This window comes from Sinocyclocheilus rhinocerous, unplaced genomic scaffold (genome assembly GCF_001515625.1).
Source record: "Sinocyclocheilus rhinocerous isolate Xijiao unplaced genomic scaffold, SAMN03320098_v1.1 scaffold1571, whole genome shotgun sequence".
In the NCBI taxonomy this organism is placed as follows: Eukaryota; Metazoa; Chordata; class Actinopteri; order Cypriniformes; family Cyprinidae; genus Sinocyclocheilus; species Sinocyclocheilus rhinocerous.
The window spans coordinates 84,858-107,250 of record NW_015666191.1 but is presented as its reverse complement, the minus strand read 5'-3'; the positions used below and the strand labels follow the sequence as shown (position 1 = coordinate 107,250).

The 22,393-nt window shown below is 38.3% G+C and overlaps 1 protein-coding gene across 2 annotated transcripts in view; it reads right to left on the bottom strand.

Moving 5' to 3' along the window:
- Positions 1 to 22,393, bottom strand: part of LOC107732136 (regulating synaptic membrane exocytosis protein 2-like) — a 93,758-nt gene that overhangs the window by 3,321 nt on the left and 68,044 nt on the right. The window contains exons 5-8 of one of the 2 annotated variants that reach the window (XM_016543404.1): positions 14,621 to 15,498; positions 6,671 to 6,882; positions 2,875 to 2,994; positions 401 to 500 (exon numbers count right to left, since the gene is read on the bottom strand). In XM_016543404.1, coding sequence (XP_016398890.1) covers positions 401 to 500; positions 2,875 to 2,994; positions 6,671 to 6,882; positions 14,621 to 15,498 — 1,310 coding nt within the window. Of the gene's footprint in view, positions 1 to 400; positions 501 to 2,874; positions 2,995 to 6,670; positions 6,883 to 6,978; positions 7,044 to 14,620; positions 15,499 to 22,393 lie in introns of both variants that reach the window. The other variant, XM_016543405.1, reaches the window with a different exon arrangement.

Sequence of the window (22,393 nt, the reverse complement as noted above, 5' to 3'; positions counted from 1 at the left end):
ATTTTGTGTAGCTTGTCAGTGAACTACTGCTCTGTGTAGTAAATGCCGCTCCATCTGAAAGCACGTGATGGAGATTTACTACTAATCACCAGAAGCGGCTTTACTGACGAGATGCGCATGAAAATCGCATTCGATTTTTTGCACAGCCCTAATTGTACCTAACAATTCATTACTTTATTAATAAGTACATTGTATTTAAAGACACCTAATATAAAGCAGGACCTAAAAACCTTTATCGTAAATTCTTTACTCATATACAGAATCCCATAATTCAGTAGGACTGTAGAAGCAGCAGCTCTGACTTCACAAGGTTTCAGAGGAAATGCTTTTATGCCTTCCACAGTCTAAAGCGAGTTAAACGAAATGTACTTAATTGTTAAATCTGAATAGATGTGTTCACCTGGTCGGAGATGGCCAACAGTGTCTGCTAGACTTCCTCTCTTCACCTTTGTAATGAAAGCACAAAGTCTGCCAGACTCTGTCATCTTCCCTCCCACCACCTGCAATACAGACAACAGGCAATGCTAAATATTTTAAATATTTTTTACATGCAATTACGAATTTTCAAGCCTGAAAGGTAATTATTTATGTGGAATTTAAAGGCTGAAAGTTTGACCTGTGCTATGAAGAAATGATGATCCACATCAATACCATGTGTGATTATACTATGGGGAAAGTTCACTAAGATTGAACTGGAATTGCTGATAGCATCATTTACGGTTTTTGCATGTTTTTCTGCATTGTTTTAATACCCCACTCACTAAAGGAATTATGCAAATCAAGCAACTCGGCAAACGCACCCACAAAATTAATGCCAAACACAGTTTGCCCAGGAAATATTGCTCTCTATTCACAGAAATGTAGTCAGATAATGGCTGGAAGACAGTGAGTGGGCAAACTTACAGGAACTAAAGCACACCACCACAAATAGTACCTTAATTTACCCTTTTGTGGGAATGGTCACTGCTTTACTGTAAGTGAAAAGGACCATCGGTAACCAATTTATAATTAGGGGTGTAACGATACACCACTGCCACGGTTCGGATCGGTTTGGTTATGTTTGCTGTGGGGGTAGGGTTCATGGCATGGCATCAGCAATGCTACAGAACACTTCACTTTTAACTTATTACTCATAATAATAATAATGCTCTGTTAGTTCGTGTTAAATAATTATTTAATGAATGAGACTAAAAATTGTTGCTTTGTAAAGTGTTACCAAAAAAAAAAAAGTTAAATAAAATGAAATAATGCACAAAAGTAATTGGACATCGTTATTAGGCTAGATATAAAAAATGCATGTGCAATGGATAAATAAAATAGAATAGCCGGACAATAAGGACATTTTCTTAAATTTTTTGTAACAGCATGCTAAAAACGTCAGCTAAACCCTAAGAATTCACAACATTTTTACAATAGTGCTCTCATTATAATGTTATTTATATGACAGTAGTTATTAATGTTCTGGTTTTCTGTTTTGAGCTGCGCACACTGAAAATCATGTAGGATGAAGCATTTTGATAGCGGGTTTTTAATCAATGGGATTTAACTCATCAGATTTATCTCATAAGGAATACACTTTGTTATTTATACTAAATAATGTTAATACAACGACTTATAGGCTATCTGCACAAAATGCCCCGAATGCACATGAACGTGTCTGTGCGGCTCTGAATGAACTCCTTTTGTGGAAGTGTTCTTCACGCAACAACGTGCAGCAACTACACTCTAAAAATGCACAGCATTTTATTATAACAGTGTTCTTATTATAATGTTAAATACACAACAGTCCCAGTCATAGTTATTAATATTCTGCATTGTTGTTTGTGCTGCTCGCACTGCGCGCTGAAGAGATAATCACCGTAGTACTACAATGAAGCACTTTACTGCAGCGCAACTCAACCTATGAATCTTATACGAGATAAATAATATATATACGATATATATACGTTTTTTTAAGTGTCTCAGCAGGGGTATCGCAGTTATGTATTGTGGGTGGTGTGTATGGCGGTTTTTCGGTTCGGTTTGAATATCGTTACACCCCTATTTATAATACAAGAACTCAAGCCAACTAATTGAGTCCACAATAAGGTCAAAGTTCAAATCATTAAGAGAAAACTGTGGTTAGTAAACTGTGCATTGTGTATGAAGCTGACCGAGTGTTTGGTGTAGATCTCTTATGATCTCGGGTTGTTAGCATGCCTTTGATCGAGTGATCTTTGACAGTGTTTGGGCATCCTTACAACGACTTATAGGCTATCTGCACAAAATGCCCCGAATGCACATGAACGTGTCTGTGCGGCTCTGAATGAACTCCTTTTGTGGAAGCGTTCTTCACGCAACAACGTGCAGCAACTACACTCTAAAAATGCACAGCATTTTATTATAACAGTGTTCTTATTATAATGTTAAATACACAACAGTCCCAGTCATAGTTATTAATATTCTGCATTGTTGTTTGTGCTGCTCGCCCTGCGCGCTGAAGAGATAATCACCGTAGTACTACAATGAAGCACTTTACTGCAGCGCAACTCAACCTATGAATTTTATACGAGATAAATAATATATATACGATATATATACGTTTTTTTAAGTGTCTCAGCAGGGGTATCGCAGTTATGTATTGTGGGTGGTGTGTATGGCGGTTTTTCGGTTCGGTTTGAATATCGTTACACCCCTATTTATAATACAAGAACTCAAGCCAACTAATTGAGTCCACAATAAGGTCAAAGTTCAAATCATTAAGAGAAAACTGTGGTTAGTAAACTGTGCATTGTGTATGAAGCTGACCGAGTGTTTGGTGTAGATCTCTTATGATCTCGGGTTGTTAGCATGGCTTTGATCGAGTGATCTTTGACAGTGTTTGGGCATCCTTACCTTGAGGCCCAGCAGTGTCCCCGTGTCTCTGGGCACCGTGCCATCTTTCATCCGCTTGTTTAGCACTATCCGCCCTATTAGGCGCTCTCCATCTTTGGATGGTTGCCATGTCACCGGGTGCTACGGGGGTCAAAGTGAAAATACACCTCTGGTTTTTATACAAGCATCCACACACAGCACGTTACAAATATACGCACACATGCACAGGCTCGGGAAATTAAAGGAGGAGGTCAACTCTTGTTTGCTGTGAAGACACAAACCGAACCAAGGTGTCAAGTCAACATGAAATACATTCACAACCCATTTTACTTTGTAATCATATATTTGAGTGAAACAGTGTGTTTAATGAAAACAAAATGTAGGATAGGGTTTGATTTTATCCACTGGGAAGTGATATAGTCATGACAAGTTGGTGTTACAGGCCAGAATGGAGTTACAAGGTTGGTAAGATAAGATGGTAACACTTTAGATTGGAGAACACTACTCACTATTAATTAGTTGCTTGTGAGCATGGATATTACTAGCACACTGCCATTTTATTAACACCTATAAAGCACAATGCATAACATAAGTACTACAACAACGGCCTTACTAACTATTAATAAGCAGCAAATAAGTAGTTTATTGAGAGGGAAAAAAGCATAATAGCGAATCTAAAGTGTTACCGAGAAGATCTGTAAAAGAGAGTAAGAGAGATTTGTAACGTCAGCTGAAAACAAACATTGTTGTAGGCGGAGTAAGTTATTTCATTTTGATGAAAAATTATGAAGACAATAACATGCACACATGAATCTTGCCAATAAGACCAGGAACACGTATTAAGTAAGCAAATAGGGTCTGTTTTGACTTTATAAGGTTTTTTTTTTGTATTAGCAATAAATACCATAACATTTACACTATTTAAAAGAAATAATTAAAGCAAAATTAAAATCCTTTCATCATTTTGCACTCTCATGTCATAAACCAATACAAGGAAAAGCCTAAAAAAGGTTCCCATCTACTGTAGTTCTCAAATCTAATATACACTCAATTCATATGGTGCATCAAAACACATTGTGCCAAATTTGATGTCAATGTACAGTTTAATAAAAAAAAATTTTTTCCATGGCACTATGGTGTTAAACTTTGCACCATATGAACTGTATGTGATTTAAGATCTGGTCTGCAATGTAAGAGAAAAAATGTCTAAGAAAATGGATAATGTCCAGGCAGAAAATTACCTGTATGTTTTTCGTTAACTTTACGGACATTTTTATTAACTCTAAAATGCAATACTATTTCCTACAGTCCTACAGGTCTGGAACGACATGAGGGTGAGGAAATTATGGCAGGATCTTGGCATTTGCTAACAGTATGAAAGTAATTGTCTTCAAAATAATTTTCCACCCTATAGGGTTCGGTTTGTGCATTTATTAAGTACAGACACAACAGTCAGGACAGGGTGAGAGGTATCAAGCACACAATTCTGGACAACAACTCAAAGCAGTAAACTAGATCAGCAGTTCTCAACTGGTGAATCACAATCCTGTACGGATAGGGCACGTATTAGTCGATTAAAGCAATAACCTCCAAGAAGCAGTGGTTTACAGTGATTTTAGAACAGCTGTGGGACGTTTTTACAGAACGGAGTGTAGTTGTATTGAGTTGTACAGTAATACTGATGTAATAAGGTCACAGGTGTGTGTTTATGCAGTATTTTACTATGGCTTCAAACGTTGCCTAGCCAATCATAAAGGACCAGAGCGATTTTATAATAAACAATGTTGAATGCAAAAAAATGTATCTGACTGCATTCCACAGAACTAGAAACCATAGCCACTACAAGTTACGTCTACTTTAAGTTATGCCCCCCACAAGGAAAGAGCCAGTTGAATTTTGTCATCATGAATGTTTTCCACACTTTTTAAAGTATTTTGATTACGAAACTCTACAGTTACTGCATTTAACTGCAAAACGGAATATTTCACTTATAGCAGTTATTTCATACATGACGAGATTTGACAGTTTAATCCTATAAACATTTAAAAAATAAAACACAAAATAAATATATCTCGTTTTATGCTTATTTGGCGCCACCTATTGTTGTGGGTGTATTATTGACATGTCAAAGTCTAGACCCTGAATATAAGACGACCGCGTTTTTTCAGATGTATTTCCAAGAAAAAAACATTGTCTTATATTCGGGTCAATACGGTACTTGAAAAGATCATTTCAGTGGCTGTATCAATGACATCCACAAGCCAGTTTATCTTTGCGGAAAGTGTAACTTATAGTGGTCATCGTTTATAATACTTTGGGACGCAGGCATAAAATGAAAAATATAAATAGAATAGTTAAAACTAAAGAGAACATCACATATTTTGTAATTGATGTCAAAGTCTGTCCATCCAATCCAACCTTACGTTTTTTTTTTTGTACAAATTCCTCTGTTTTAACATAAATCTTCACTCACTTGATTCTTCAAATACTTTAAATACTTTAGTTACATTAGACAGATTCCAACATGGGCAAGTTGGCAACACAACAGTTCCCATCATACCCTCTTCCTCAAAATAATTAAAGCTACACAAGAGTAAAGGAATATACTCAAACTGTAATCAGTTGTTTGTGTCAACCATACTGTGTTTTTTGTGATTAATTAAAGCGAAAGAGGAGTGTTGTGAAAAGTATCCAACCTGAATGTGAAACTTTGATTTGAATCACAGCCAGTCAGAAGATATTTAATATTTAATATATGTGGCGGAGGATTTTGGACCAAATGGGACTATGCAAACAATTAACAAAATGTTCCAGTACTCGTTAGTCAGGACAAAATCTCAAAAGCTATGCTTGTTGCTTTATCGCATCACATATGGTTAGCCAATTCACAAGTATTAATGGTAACACTTTATTTTTAAGGACCAATTCTCACTATTAACTAGTTGCTTATTAGCATGCATATTACTAGCATACTGGCTGTTTATTAGTACTTATAAAACACATGTTATTCTGCATGACCATATTTTAGATCCTTTAATCCACCCCAATACCTAAACTTAACAGCTACCTTACTAACTATTAATAAACATCAAATTAGGAGTTTATTGAGGCAAAAGTCACAGTTAATAGTGAGAATTATTCCCTAAACCAATGGTTAAACCAATTCACAAATATCGATATTTAACATTAAACAACAAAACCAGTTGAGAAGCACTGATCTAGATCAATCCACTGTTTAAGCAGAAAAGCAAAGTAAATTGCTCTCACACCCTCAAGCAGTATGGATGTAGCAAGCTACTTCTATTCGCTATCGCGAAAGATGCGGTGAACGAACAAAAACCAAAGATGGGACAGAAAAGCACAGCATGAAGAATGAGACAGTGAAAAGGGGAAAAGAAAAACAACTGCTTAGTGCAAGATTGATTCCCACACTAGCCTATCCCTGTGTTTAAGCTGAGACTGAAGGATTGTGTGGAAAAAATCATGTCAGGAAATCCCAAAGGGGGGAACAGCATGAAAAGGTGACGTGACCAAGTGAGGAAAACAGGTTTGCAATCAGAATGGAGCGTCTGTCCGAATCGAGAAGCATGCAGCATATGGAGCAAACAGTGCCAGGAAGTTTGTCATTCATCTTTCTGTGTGTTAGGATGCGCTACGACTTTGCAGCCAGAAGACAGTGGAGCAAAGCAAACCAGAGGGTTCTCCTCTCATCTGAGAGGCACGATTAGAGTAGGAAACCCTCTAGGGGCAGAAACAGACAGTCGAGCAGGTCAGTCACAGGAAGCGAGAGGCAGGCAGCAGGAAGTCATCTCAGTACCTTGTCGCTATGGCTATGCTCCTCGTTTAGCGTGGTGCTACTGCACGTGTCAACCCCTGAATCTTTGACCTGCGGCTCGCACCACTCCGCATCTTCGTCGTGGGAGCGCTCCAAAAATCGCACCACTGTCTTTTGCCTCTCAGACGGGGCATAACTGGCGTCCAAAAAATATGTCTGCTCATTTGTTTTTCTTTTTCCCCTTTGAATGTTGCCTAAAAGTTATGGATGATATAAAAAAGGAGGAGAAACAAAACATGCAGAGGCGAATTAATCGAGGGGAAATGGGGTGAGAGGGTCACAAGCCTCACCATAGACATTGAGGAGGCCTCGCTATGCCAAGATGCATGGTCCCACCAGTGACCATCCATATCTCCTGAGGACAGCACAGTGAGAGGACATAAACGCACGCACTCGTGTCAACAATATTTAACTTATATAGGCAAACACGCAACATTCATTTACTCACACGCTTTCTCTTACAGCTCTTTTAAAGGTGTAGTTCAACAAAAATGAAACTGCTGCCATTATTTACTCACCCTCATGTCGTTCGGCAAGCGTACAACTTTCTTTCTTCCGTGAAACACAAAAAAATATATTTTAAAGAATGTACTATCCATTTTGTTCCATGCAATTACAATGAATGGGGACTGCAACTTTGCAAAAAGGATGTTCACGATAGAAACTGCAATGCCTGATTCAAGAACGGATCGTTCTTCTGAGTCAGATATTTTGAAAAAAATCAGTCGATCTGGTTCGCTAAATTAAATCACCATTCATTTAGTAAGAACTACTTGTGTGATACTGTTATGGTGCTTTTGTGAAACCTTCAGTCCCCATTCATTGCAATTACATGAAAAAAAAAAGAACTAGTGCATTCTTTAAAAAAAAATCTTGTTTGTTTTCCACAGAAGAAAGAAAGTCATACAGGTTGGTGACTAATGAGGGTGACTAAATGATGACAGAATTGTCATTTTGGGGTTAATTATCACTTTAAATTAACACATGTAACAATTGATATCACTTTTCTTTGTATACACTTACCTATAAAGCAAATGGAAAGACAGAACAAATACAGACATTTTAAAGGTGTATAGTGTTACAAAAAAAGAGCATGAACTACAACACGACCAAAACTACAAGACAAACCCTGTTTATCCAGCAATTTGACAAAAAGAAAAGAAAAAAGTCATAAATATTGTCTTCTTAGCTCAACATCTGAAAGTACATTTTCTGAGAAAGCAAATTACCTGAGTGCCATACATCTAAACAGCACTATTTCTGTTGACAGAGAACCTTTCTGTTAGGAAATCTTTATCTGGTTGGAGACACACAGACATTAAAATCTAGTGCTTAAATGACATATAAAAGACATATTTTTTTCTGTTTGATACAGCTCCATGCTGTTGCATAATGTACATAACACCATAAAATGCATCCCATTTTGCTGATGTTGTATATGGGATATTTAACACATACATATACAGTATATTGTGCATATTTTCTGTTATGAACACATAGATATTCTCACTCAATTCCTGGAATGTCAGGTTAGTTATAGTATCAAGGAATAATTTAAGGCACAAAACCTTTAAAAACACAAATGCCAGAGACAGAGAAGTTCATCATCAATAAGAAAACCTTTAGCATATAAACTGGTATGTTATAACATTAGTTAAAACTGAAAAAAAAATCTCTATTTGCAAGCCAAGCGATCAAGCGATTTCACTCCATAACAGAGATTCAGGCAACTGATGGTGAGAAAGCAAACATTTCCATTAAAAAGTAAAGTTTCCCAAGTTCCCAACTCTAACTTTTCAATTGTGTTAGTATGACATTTTAGTAATACATTTTATGACCTTACTTCTCTTGTCTTGCAATTATTTACATGGGTTGGCAAGCAGATGGATTTGCAATGCATCAATATTGTACTGATACTTTCTTAGCAGTTTAAAACAAAGAACAAGGTCCAGTTTCAAGGTCCTTTAAATATAAACTGGACTGAATTTAAGGAAACCATCATCAAAAGATTCACTTGAAATGTGCTAAATAAACTGGACTGGATTTAAGTAAACCATCATCATAGGACTCACTTCATATGTGCAAAATAATAGTTATTTACATGTGCCTGTGTCATCAATACAGTATATTTGATTAAGAAACCAAGCTGTAGTTTAAAGATGAAAAATATGGTTATTATGCATCCATAATTTTAACAGCCAGATTCAGTGCAATATCACAACGGCACTATAATAAATGGATAAAAGAATTTGTATCCTAGTGTATAGCACGGAAACTTTAATATTGCAGAAGTCTGATTACTGCTGCCAACATTGCATCATCCTGTCCCCAATTTCCCTGCCAGCATGCGGTGATATCTGTATGCTACCGTGAAAAGAATGAACGTTGTAAAAGCTTACTTCTGTAGACATTACTTCTGCCTTAACATACACCATGCCTCACAAACCAGAAGCGTTTGCCATTTGTCCAAGCACCATGTGCAGACCGTTCCCAGCGTCTTCAGGAAAAAAAGAATTTGTTCTGTGTAGTCCCAATATATTGTTGATAATCCGTCTTTGCTGCACCAACCCTTTCAAACCGTGGCAAGTTAAAGTTCTGCAAAGCTGATTTACTCAACTACGTCCACCGGAACAAGGACTAGAACTCAACTGCAGCCCTTCAAATCACACTTGGGTCAGTCTTTAAAGGTCTTGCACATCCCCTTCAAGGAAGATGTCAAACCCAACTGTTTGCCTTTTTTTTCATTGCCTCTCAACGGTGTCGTTCTCTTTCCCTCTCTCTATCTCCTTGCACTGAAATGGAGTTCATGCCTTAGAATAATGAGCTTACCGTTATTCTTGTAAGCCAGCTCAAACACCCTGCCCTACATAGTCCCCGCATCACAACAGACTGTTTCCCTGAGTTTGCCGGGCTGATCCCTGACTCCAAGAACCCCTACAGTTTGCTCATGGCTCCATGGAAGCAAGCATTGGCCTCAATCGCTTGCACCCAACCAATAGAACTATTCCTTTCTTTTAGATTTTCCAACCTTCCGGTTGGTGGTTTTTACACAAAAGTGAAAGTTCAGAGCAAACAATTAAGTTAAAAGTCCTTACTCCAAAGCACACAGCAGCAGAACAGTCACCATTCCAAATGTTGGCAGTTTGATGAAATATTGACTTACCACCATTTTCCCAGGCTTCACACAGCGTGCCGTCTTGGTGTGTGCCTCCACTAGTTTGCTACTTTGACCAAATCCTTTTCTCTTTCTGCAGGTGGGGAGGGAATTGAGTACTTTGAACCAATCAGGTTGGGTTGTCACTAACTGATTGACGTATGTCTAATGGCACCCAATGGAAGGATAAGCTTGTCAGAGATCAAGCTCCTTCCTGTCTACAGTCAAGAAGTGTGCCACTCTTATGAGGTCAGATGGAGTGACTGGATGCCTGCTAGATTTGTGGAAACTCTAGAGTTTAATGTTGGATGCTGGATTGGAAATTTTGGGAAACATTCATTGTCTGAACAAAAACCAACATGGTTACCCCACTGATCAAGCATTGGGATTTGGAGATTTGTTGGTGTTTGTTGGGGTGGTGTGAACTAGCCTTTAGAAAGCTGACTGAAACAGAGAGACTGAGTATGAGCAGGATGAAGGTGGAAGCAAGTGACTCTTTGAGTCACTACGTGTCCTACTTTCTTCTGCTCCACTGTAGCCTCTTGAGTGCATTAAGTAGCTGTGGTGGAGAGGTAACCATGACAGATGCACTGGTGCAATTTCACTTCCTGACTCTGACATGGAAGTGACCCTCTACCACTGCAAAGCTGCTGGGACTCCCTCTCCCTACTTCTGCAGATGAAGCAAGGCTCTGGGGAGCTCTCTCTCTCGAGACTGCTCCTGTGCAAAGAGGCTTATCCAATTGAGCTAATTGTGACCCTGACAACATCAGAGCTTTTAGGGGAGGGGAATATCTTACATGGTAGAAGAAAAAGGAGTAAGAGGAAGGACAGGTACTTCACAGATAGCAAAGATAGTAGCATTCCATATACATTCCTGGAATCCTAATGATAATAAGCACCATGACACCAAAAGAAGAGAAAATTTTAACTTTTGCTGGTACACTATAACGTAAGCAACCACTGATCAATGGGAGTTTTAAAGAGTCCAGTTGTGTTTTCAGACATCCAATCTGCTGTATTCTCACTCATTTCAAACTGACCTTGCTCTTAAGTCACTTTCACACCAGAAGAGAAGTGCCACACCACGTTGTGGATACACTCTCAAAAAACTGTTCAGAAGTCATACCTTTAGGGGTACAACAGCTTGTCACTGGGATAGCACCCTTAAATTAATATATTTTACTCCTAAAAACATTCATAGTAGTACCTTAAGAGTACACATTATTACTCTAAGTTACCAATGCTCAATTTTTAGGGGTATATAATGGCTCATTTCCACCAAACAGTACAGGTCAGTACAGTAGAGTACGGTACAATTCAGGAAAGTACACCCTGATCCGGCTTGCATTTCCACCGCCAACAGTACCCTTACTTGATAGGCATAGTTTATGCCAAAAAAGTAGTGATCTACGTCAACCAATCAACGTTCTGCAGTGAGACTAGCTCCACCCTTTAGGTATCGAAGTACAACCCCAACGGAAGGGTACCAAAAAAAGTGGTACGGTACAATTTTTTGGTACCATTCACAACTTCTGACAATGGAAACAGACATAATTGCATACTAGGGGTGTAACAGTACACGTATTCGTACCTTTCAGTTCAGTACGCACGTGTACCGAACAAATCATTAAATTTTTTCAGGAAATTCAGACAATAAATGCCGTTTTGGCGCTCTTTGATGAGGCGTGACGGCTCGCTGCGTAAACGCTTCAGCAAGAGCATTTCGCAAAATATTAGACTATATAGCTACTCATTATATTTTACTTTACCTGTTAGTGATGTCTTAATCATTTAATGTTTGTTTAAATAAATATTTTATCAAACAAGTTATGACAGCCACTGTGTAAATGATTATATTTCAACAACAAATAGAAATTGTATAATTTAGAAATTAATTTAAAAACTGCATTGAGTGCAATTTACATGTTTGCATACATTTTTTTTTATTTGAGTGTTGATTATTTTAGTTAAAAATAAATAGTAATTAAATTTAAGTTTGGGCTCTGTTGTCAATTGTAAACTTATAGTAATGTAAAATGGCTCCCTATAGTTTAGAGCAGAATCTGAGGTTGATTTGTATAGATTTTCTTTATTAGGCCTATTTCATGAGGTAGATTTAAAGAAAATTGTAATTATAATTGAATTTATTTAAAGAAAGAGCAATTTGTTCAGTAAAACAATTTATGTTTAGTATTTTTTCCTCCTGCTGTAACGAAACCATATCGAACCGTGACATCAAAACTGAGGTACGTACTGAACCGTCATGTTTGTGTACCGTTACACCCCTATTGCGTACCGTACTGTACTGTACTGAACCTTACCACTTGGTGAAAAAGAGCCATTACAGTCAAAAGTTCACTTCAAGAATTAACAAAGCATCGATGACACCCCCTTTATGCATCTTTATGTGTTAAACGCTCCAACTGAGCTTTCCCCTGTTTAAGACTCTTTATTTAAAATGCACATGCTGAGACATGAATTGCAATTATTTAATGTAGTAAACAACATGCCACAGATATTAGGTTGAAAATAATTTGGAATTCTGCTGTACGTCAGGGGTTTTAAATTGTTCCTAAAGCCTCCCTGAGGTGCTGCCCATTTTGAATCTCTCTTTTTTTGACAGATCCAGTTCAGGCCATGGAGTGCTTTACTACTCAGTTAATTCAGGTGTGTTAAATAAAGAAGACATCCAAAATGTGCAGTGCTGGGGAGATTCAGTTTGAAAAGCCTGGCTGTATGACTAATGAAGAAACATGGGCATGGCTGAGAAAAGCAATTTGGTTAGACATTTTAATTATCTTACTGAATCATATTAGCTGTTATACATGTCAAGATGTACCATGCCTTGCTCTTAGTTCTTTTTCAGACCTACAGGGCATCAGGTCAGCTGATCTCATAGTAATATTCTCACTTTAAATGTCTAACAGCAAAAGCTATAGAAATTCATATTCTAACAGGAGAACAGGATTCTACTTAACAGTGAATGGCAATGTATGACTGTGTCCTGTGTCTCCATTCACACGCTAGCATCTTCAGCCCGGCTTGCATTACATAATTAAACCTGCTTGAATAATGAAACACCCTCCATGGTTTAAACCCTGGTCATGTGACTCACCCCATGTAATTGCCAGCGTCAGTGGATTCTCCTTTATCTTAAAGGGGTCATATGATGCGATTTCAATTTTTCCTTTCTCTTTGGAGTGTTACAAGCTCTTGGTGCATAAAGAAGATCTGTAAAGTTGCAAACACTAAAGTCTCAAATCCAAAGAGATATTCTTTATAAAAGTTAAGAGTTAACCACGCCTACCTAAAACGGCTCGTTCTAACACGCCCCCACATACCTACGTCACTATGTGGGAAGATTTGCATAATGCCTCCCAAATTCAAAACATTTCATTACACCAAATACACAAAATAATGTTCTTTTTAGCAGCATCATATGACCCCTTTAAGTGCAGTTTTAAACTGAATTCAGAGGAGAAAGGTCACAGAATAACTGACATGTTATAACTGATCTCAACAACCCCAAAGCACAGAAACTAAAACAAAAATAATTACCAAGAGAACTGGCACTTTTACTGAATCTGAGGTCAATGCATCAACCTTGCAAGTCTCCTACTTAATTTTCTCATCTTTTGACTTCTCATCTGACTGTGTTGAGAATATTAACTAAGGGGTTACTGTTACAAGCAGTAGTCTGGTTAATATTCAACAACAATTAATTATATAATGTAGTTGGCATCAAGCACAACTGAAAAAAAACATGCAAAAATTCTTCAACAAATGTTATCACTATGTTCTCTTAATTAAACGAGCCTCTCCAAATCTGTATTTAAGGCAGACTCAGTAAGACGACATCATAACCCACAGCATCATGACTCTAACCTCACCAACAACAAGTTCTGCTCTGCCAAAACTGACTCTCTTATTTAAGTGGGACAACCAAGAAGAATCAGTAAAGAGTAACCAAAATCATTTAAGGTCTAGGATCTGCTCCTGGAGATCTACCGTCCTGCAGAGTTCAGCCACAACCCCAATCAAATGCACCTGAGCCAGCTAATCAAGGTGTTCAGGGTTACTGAGAAATTGCAGTCAGATGTGTTGAGTTGAAAGTGAAGTCTGCAGGAAGGTAGCTCTCCAGGAGCAGGGCTGGATATCCCTGATGTCAAACCACAAGATTCATCTGGCTGGTGTTTATAAGGTGCACACAGGCTGCATCCAAAATAGCATACTTCCCTACTACATGAAAAACAGTAGGCCTATGTTAAAAGCATAGTATGTGCAAATTCAGTAGACACAAAGTCCTCCAGTGAACGAATACTCCTGGCGAGATTCTGAAGTGCGTATCTGATGGACACTTTACTATCCCATGAGGCCACAGGAGATGAGGATGGTCCAGTAGGTCACATGCCGTCCAGTAGGGAAAATGACAACATGCCGAGTGCAACAGTGTATCCATATTATATTCATGCTACACAAATTCATACTATATAGAACATACTTTTTAACAGTCGCAAAGTAGTTACTTTTTCAAAAGAAGTACCTATTTCACAGGCTCTAAATAATACATACAACAGCATTGAACTCTCTGCTGCCCCCACCAGGTCTGGAGCAACATGGTGGTTACCATGAAGGCATGGCTTTTTCTAGGAAACTGACATGACTGGAGTCACATCTGAGATTCCAGAAACGTTTAATGCAACGTTTCTCCCTAAAACACTGCAACGTTTACTAATCAGTAATTCAATAATTCCATTCAGAGTCAGCAGCGTTTACCTTTTTCGCTGAAGGACTCACTCTCCAGCTCCACATCCTCACAGCTGGTGTACTCTGGCGTGGTTGCCAGCTCCTCTTCTGAGCTGCTGAAGCTGCCCATGGTTCTGAGCTTGCCAAGGCGTTTGCTGCGGTGCGGTCGAGGTGGAGGAGGCCGAACCGACTCGGATTGGTCCGAGCTTAGAGAATCGTTTCGTAGCATGCTATCCATTTTGTCCCGACTGTTCCTGCGCATGGCTGAGCTAGGGTCCAAGTGGTGCTGTTGGGGTATGGGTTTCCTCGTTGGCTCCACCAGTCCTCGCCGGCTATCGCCCAGCACGGGGCTGCGGTGTGGTGTTGGTGGGCTATGATTCGACATCCGATGTCCCGGTGAGCTCCTGTCCATGGAGTACGAGCGTTGACTTGGGCCTCCCAACAGAGGGAGGCGCGACTGCCGCCCACCGGGCCCATGCAGAGGTTCGTCAAGTTCTGTATAGGCGAGCGAGACGTCACTATGACGCCGCTCGTGCCGAGCACGTGACACCTGGGCATGGATGCGCATCTGCTCCTCGTAGGGCTGGGGTTTGACTGGGTAGCGCGCCAGGTTGGGGTCGCTGCGGTATCGGGCCTGGTATTCCTCCTCACGGCGTCTTTGGAGTTCATAGTCCTCTAGCTGGCCGTCCAAACGCTGGCCTTGCGAGTGCCAGCGTCCTCGGCTGTCTTGATAACCGCCCACCTCATTATACATTCTTGAACTCCTTGGCGAATGGCCAGGGTCACGTCCGTAGTCGGACGGAGAGCGGGGCATGCCTCCTTCAGCCGGGGCATACTGCAGTCCTCCTTCCCCCTCCCTTTGGTTATATGCCGCGTTGGGGTCCCTGGATGCTGATGGGCTTCTGTTTCTAAGAATGTAAAAGGAAATGAGGTCAGTGTGAGTGGTCAATGCAGTGAGGTGAGGCTAAAACTCTATTCAATCACAAATGAGCGTATGGCACCTTCATTTCTCTTCAAGTGATTCACACTAGGGTTGTACAAAACTACATACATTCGAAATTACCTTGTTTGAACATACATTCTGATTAAGGAAGCCCTGCATAATAACTTACACATAGAATGTATTCATGTATTCAAAAACAGCTGGATGTAGTGTTAAATACTGAAATGGAACAAAATGCATTGGTCTCAGGATGATCATGGTGCAGGATGCTAAAGAATCAGCAAGTTGCAACAAAATTGCCAAACGTGCAACACAAATGTCCATCCTCACGTGTACACCTAACCCTAACAATTAAAAAAAAAAAAATCTTCAAATGTTTCTCAGGGTTAGCCTTGTGGTCAGTGCTCTGACATATAGCACAAGACCAAGTTTGAGTCACAAAAAAACAATTCTTGCTTTAATACAATTCCAATGCCAGTTGTTCAGTTTTAGTAACAAAGGCACAGTTTTTTTCCTCACATCATATAAATGAGTCTTGATACATAAAAATCAAGCTGTCCTTATATTCTACTTATATTCCCCTTCGCAAGAGGATTATCATATTTGGGGTTCTGGGCATTAAAAAAAACCCTGAAGGAGCACGGCATCCTGATCCATGCCTAATTTATGCCTTCCACTGTCTTTCTAGTCCCTCAGACTGACACAGACGAAAGTGTTCGACGCCACCAGTCACCTCAAGTTCACTGCCCATGAGTCTATCCCCGCTTGGCTTCAGGACTCTCTTGTTATGCAGGCATACATCAACAAGCATCGCTGTTGTTCATGCCCTGGAGCTCTTTCATCGTGAGGAGCCCACAGGGACTGTGAAGCTCTGCTAAAGTGGCCAGTTAGATGGGGTTTGGTGGTCTGGGACCTGTCTGCCATAACAGACCTTTGAGCCATGGCTTTCATAGCGGTTAACCTGTAAGGGCGGAGTGTTCGGCTCTGGCCAGAGTCATGAGGGGAAGTGTTTCACACTGAGTTAGAGAAACACTGCAGTGCCAAGACAGAGCCAGATGCGTTTAGTTCCCTCCCTTTCTGTTTCTCTCTCATTAACTATGTTATATCACGCCAGGAAGTCTCACTTACAGCAGATGCTGCTACTCTCCCGCAGCTGGAAAGAGATTGTTAAAGTAAACAGCTATTTTACTATTGCTCATACTTACAGTTTGTGATTTGAACAAAACCATAAGCTTAAGTATTAAAGTTGAGTGTGAATGATCTCTCATCGTTTGTTTTATAGGCATGAATGATACTACAAATCATGTGGCTTGTTGAGAAGAGGTGCAAGGTTATTATAGTTAGCTAAAACTAAAACCATTAAAAAAACATTAGTATAACTTGATGCACTAAAATAACTAAAACTGAAATGAAAATGTATAAAAACCACAGAAATTAAAAATATAATTAAAAATATAAAAATATTTATAAAAAATAAAAATTAAAAATAATTTAATTTAAACTAAATTTAAAATTATTACTAAAATTAAAATGAAAAATTAAAAAAAAATTACTCAAAATAAGCAACATCTCTCATTTCAATTTAGTTTAACTTGAGGCACAAAAATAATTAAAACTAAAACTGAAATAATGTATAAAAACTAAGACATTAAAAATAATTTAATTTAATTTAAACTAAATTTAAAATTATTACTAAAATAAAAATGAAAAATGAAAAAAAAAAAAAGACAAAATATGCAAGATCTCACATTTCAATTTAGTTTAACTTGATGCACTACAATAACTAAAACTAAAACTTAAAGAAAAATTTATAAAAACTACATAGACATTAAAAAATAATTTTCATTTAAAATAAATTTTACATTTTTACTAAAATAAAAATGAAAAATTACAAAAAAAAAAGAAAATAAGCAAGATATCTAATTTCAATTTAGTTTAACTTGATGTATTAAAAAAACTAAAACTAAACTGAAATAAAACTTAACAACTACATATATATTTTTAAAAATTAATTTAAACTAAATGTAAATTTTTAACTAAAATTAAAATGAAAAACTACTACTACAAAAAAAAGACAAAATGTTAATAAAACTGTATCTCAATGATCCAAACAACACTGGCCTTACTTTTCTAAGTGATTTGACTTGGAGACTGGTGGATAAAAATATCCCGTAGACCTACACTGATCTAAAAACCAATCTGCATCTCACTATAAAATGCTGATAACAACTTGGCAACCACGTAGAAATGCCCTAACAACCACCCATAATACCTTTGCATTATAGTGCTGGCTTTTGCATGGGCGAACATCTTATTTTTATTGACGTGGGCAATACATCATTAAATGATTGTGCAGAGTCAGCAGCAGTAACCATATATTCGCTTTCTTTTATTAGCATCCAAAGTGATTTGATTCAACATATTTCTGCCAACAGTTACGTTCATTAAGTAAAAGCCATGAAGCTATTTAAACATATATAACAATTAAAATTCATAGTAATAAATTCACAGATGATATTTGTTTAAAATGGGGAATATAAACTCACTGGAGCAACTGTGCAATGTTACAAAAATAGGACGGAGTGTCAGTCAACTAAAAGCATCACATCACACATTAGGTATCATCACATCACACATCCCATCCTTGCTAAATAAAAGTATTAATTTCTTCAATCTTACTGACCCCAAATTTTGAAAAGCAGTGTATATTACAATAATAAGTATATATTGCATTAAAAGGGATTCAAACCTATAGTGATGCTCAAAACAGCATCTTAATGGGACAAAAAGAAGAAAACAAACAGACTAAGTGTTAATTCTATACCCACAGCGTGGCATCACGAGATGTAAACAGCCCTAAACCTCATGCATGATAATCTTTCCCAACTGTACAGCCAGTTCTGTGCAAGCATTACTCAGGTGTTATAATTACTCCTCTAGGAACATCTGCACGCCCGTCACAAAACCGTCAACTAAGCAGCATTCAGCAAGAGGAACTCGACTGTCACACGAATGCTGCACCGGCAAAAAAAACAATCCTCCACGGCCGAGCGCGTCGCGTGTGCACGCACCTGTCACTCAAGAGCTGCACATCTGGGCTGCGGGCGTGAGCATGTCGACCGCGCGGCTGCATCAAACGCAAATGCACCGCACCGCACGCTGCTGAAGGGACAGAAGAGGTCCGGCCAGGGGGGAAACAAGGTCACGGCTACAGGAAACGCATGCACTAGTCCCGTAGCACAGCAGCTGCTAGCTTAGTGCGTCCTCCACCCCTCCCAGCATGCTCTAGCAGACGCAGGCCACACCGGAGCAAAGAGCCAATTCTAGAAAGCCGAAGCGGGCCGAGAGGTGCCGAGGGGTGCCGAAAGGCCTGAATGCATGAGGTGCAAAGGCTTCTGGGAATGGAGAGCGGTGTTACCGTTTAATGCTGTTATCACAGGCTGTATATAGCTGGGAGGTCAAACACGACTTTACCCTGCAAGGAGGATTATGGTACTTAGCTGATTACTGGCTGCATGGCGGTTATTGCTTAGCAATCGTACGGCCCGGGAACTCCTTCTCCGAGCGCCCAAGTCTGGATTTCAGCATAATCATCTTCCTCTTTGCCCCGGCAAACTCCAGGAACAAAGCGGGAACAATATCCCAGTCAAATAAACCTCTCTGGATATGATGCATCAGCATGTAGAAGTTGGCTGTCTCAGCATGTGTGCAGTATAAATGCATGCGTGTGTGGGCGCCTTTCCCTGAGCTCGTGTGGGCGATCGAGCATGTGTGTGTTCACAAATATTCATACATCCAGTGTGTGTGTGTGTGTGTGTGTGTGTGTGTGTGTGCACGGTCTCTTTCTCAAGTGGACAGATTAACTCTGAGCCATGCGGGCATGCGTGTGTGTGTGTGTGTGTGTGTGTGCATCTGTGTGAGAGTGATAACAGCGCCACCTAAAGCCAGTGCAATATATTACACGTTAGCTGATTGGTGGTACTTAAAAGGGTGTCTCACAACTATATAAAAATGTTGTGTATAACTTAATGACTCAAACAGGGTGAATTATAGTACATGAGTACACAAACATGCTGGAATTTAGGGGTGCATGATTTGGGGGAAATCAAATTGCTGTCTTTCAGATAAAAATTGTGATTGCCATTTAAAATGTGATTTAAAAATGCCAGGTTTGCCATGGTTGTTTGTAGGGATTCACAATTTGACCAAAACTTTGTGAAATATATATATATATTTTAAGTTTTTAAGTTTCTCTTTTATTATCTCCCTTAGGAGAAATTTGTCTTAGGCAACCGGGAGAGCAGATCAAACATACAAAAAAAAATAAAAAAATAACAAATAAATACATACAAATTTTTTTTTTTTTAAATAAATAAAATAAAATAAATTAATATTACACCATTCCAAAACATATAATTCCTATACAATCCTAATAATACACCAACATTACATGTTACCCATCACATTACCCTCACCCACACAACAATTTCAATCACTTATTCAATATATATATATATACATACATATATGGCTATAAAATACTACCACTACTACTTCCACTACTATTAATAATAGATATTAATAAAATAATTAAGAATAATAATAACCATTATTATTATTATTATTATTTAAACAACACTAATTGTATTATTATTAAATACAAGTATAAAAAATACTAAATGAATCTAAAATAATTACTGAAATACTTACTATTGTAATATTTCCCTGTAAAATAAAAAAATCAAGTATTAAAAAAATGTATAACAATAATTGAATTTTACACTGCAACTGTAAAAGCGCAATACCAATATTTATGTCTGTCTTAATTACTTCATTTCAAACGTTAAACCACCGAACTTTTGTTTTGACGGAAACGGCAGGGAGTCCTTAAAGCTTCTTCTTTGTTCATAAGCACTTCTCATCACAAGAATGTTTGGCACTTTTGTTGCCAAATGCATATTAAAGCGACCCAAACTCAAAGCAGATGCAAAGATGGAGTTCATGTCTACTGTGAACCGAACCACTTTGAGATGCTGAAACACTGGATGTGCTGTTTTAAAAATGAGCTGCTCATGTGTAAATGAACACAGTGAGTTTTCACTCTGAAACACACCGTGCATTTATTTAATTAAATCACAGCCTTTGCAATTTGATAATTGCACTAAGCCATATCACAATTTTGGTTTTATTTTGATAAACCATGCATCCCTGCTGAAACTGTATTCAGAACCTTCCTCAGAAACTAAATTATTTTATTTATTTTTTTTCATGTTTTTAGGTCAGTTCTTAAACACATGCATTTATCTGCCGATGTGGATGGAGCACTGTACTAAACACTGAATCTACAGTGCCGCTGCAGAGAAATTACATTTGAGCTTGCTGTTTGAATTGAATGTGAAATATTAATATTGCATTGCAGGCAGCAAAAAAAGTGAGCAAATGACTCTTATGACCCAGGCTTGTTTTCCCCAATACATCAAAAACACTTATGAGTTAGTGGGAGTGATTACTGAATTAATTACTCGCTCACTGAATCACAAGTCAGATCAGTTTTAATCGTGCGACTGATCCTGTGTTATGTTGTGTTTAAGGTTTATGTTTTTAAGGACATACTAGTTTTTAAGGATTGACTAGTTGTGCATATGACAATGTGTAGTTAAAGATGCACATTACATTAGTTATATAATATCTGTAGTTATATAGGATAGCATTTATGTCAATCACTGCACTCCATTAAAATCTGTTTAAAATACATTAGTCAGTGTGTACACACCTTGCACAACAGCAAGCAACAGCCTAGCAACCACCTAGAACATCTTAAGCAACTGCACAGCAGTACATTAGAAACCTCCTATGTTTAGCTTGCATCTTCAAATCTAGTTATTTGCGCAAATCCATTTGGAGCTGCAAGTGCAATCATTCTCAGCCTCTTTGACTCCAAAGCCCTCATTGTCCTCAACAATAATCAAAGGCCCCATTACTTTTCCAGTTGTTATTGATTCACTAAATAAAAATATTTTAGGGATTGGCGTAACTACAAAAATGTATATTCATTTTGAAATGTCCAGTTTTATGATTTTATTAATTTACATGACATTTCCAGGTCTAGAAATCACAATTAACCCCATAAAGCCTGATACATAAAATATCTACAAAAATAAAATATTTAAAAACAAACAAAATGTGTAGTTTTATGTATATATATATGTCTTGAAATATGTCTTGAAATATTGTTAACAACATAAAAGTTACGCCCAATCCCAATTCTATTTTATACCCCTTCACCTACCCCTTCCCCTTGTCCCTTGAAACAGAGTGTCAAGGGGTAGGGGTGAGCCTCAAACGGCTCCGGGGGGTGAATAAAGGCCTTCTGTAGCGAATCCATGCCTTTTTGTAAGAAAAATACCCATATTTCAAACGTAATAAACACTTCTCTCTAACTTCATCTAACTTTGGTATGCGGAAGGCGTTCAGGCGGATGACGCAGCACGTCGGCGTTGCGTGATTAGTGACGAACGCTGAGAGAGAACAAAACAAAACGCCGGTCACGAATTAGAAATACAAATCGAGGATTTGCAAAGAAAAATGTCGGAGGATTTCAATATAAGCCAAGAGAAGACTGGTTTTCCTTTGCTAAAGGAACTTTGCTTCCTTTTCTCCTGTAAACAAACTCGCGAGACTAGCATTTCTCAGAGGCGAGTGCTAGACGCATACGTCCTACTTCATCCGCCGGAACGCCTTCCGCATCCGACAGATACCGGAAGTGAGAGAAAAGTGTTTATTACGTTTGAAATATGGATATTTTTCTTACAAAAACACATGGATTCGCTACAGGAGGCCTTTATTCATGCCCCAGAGCC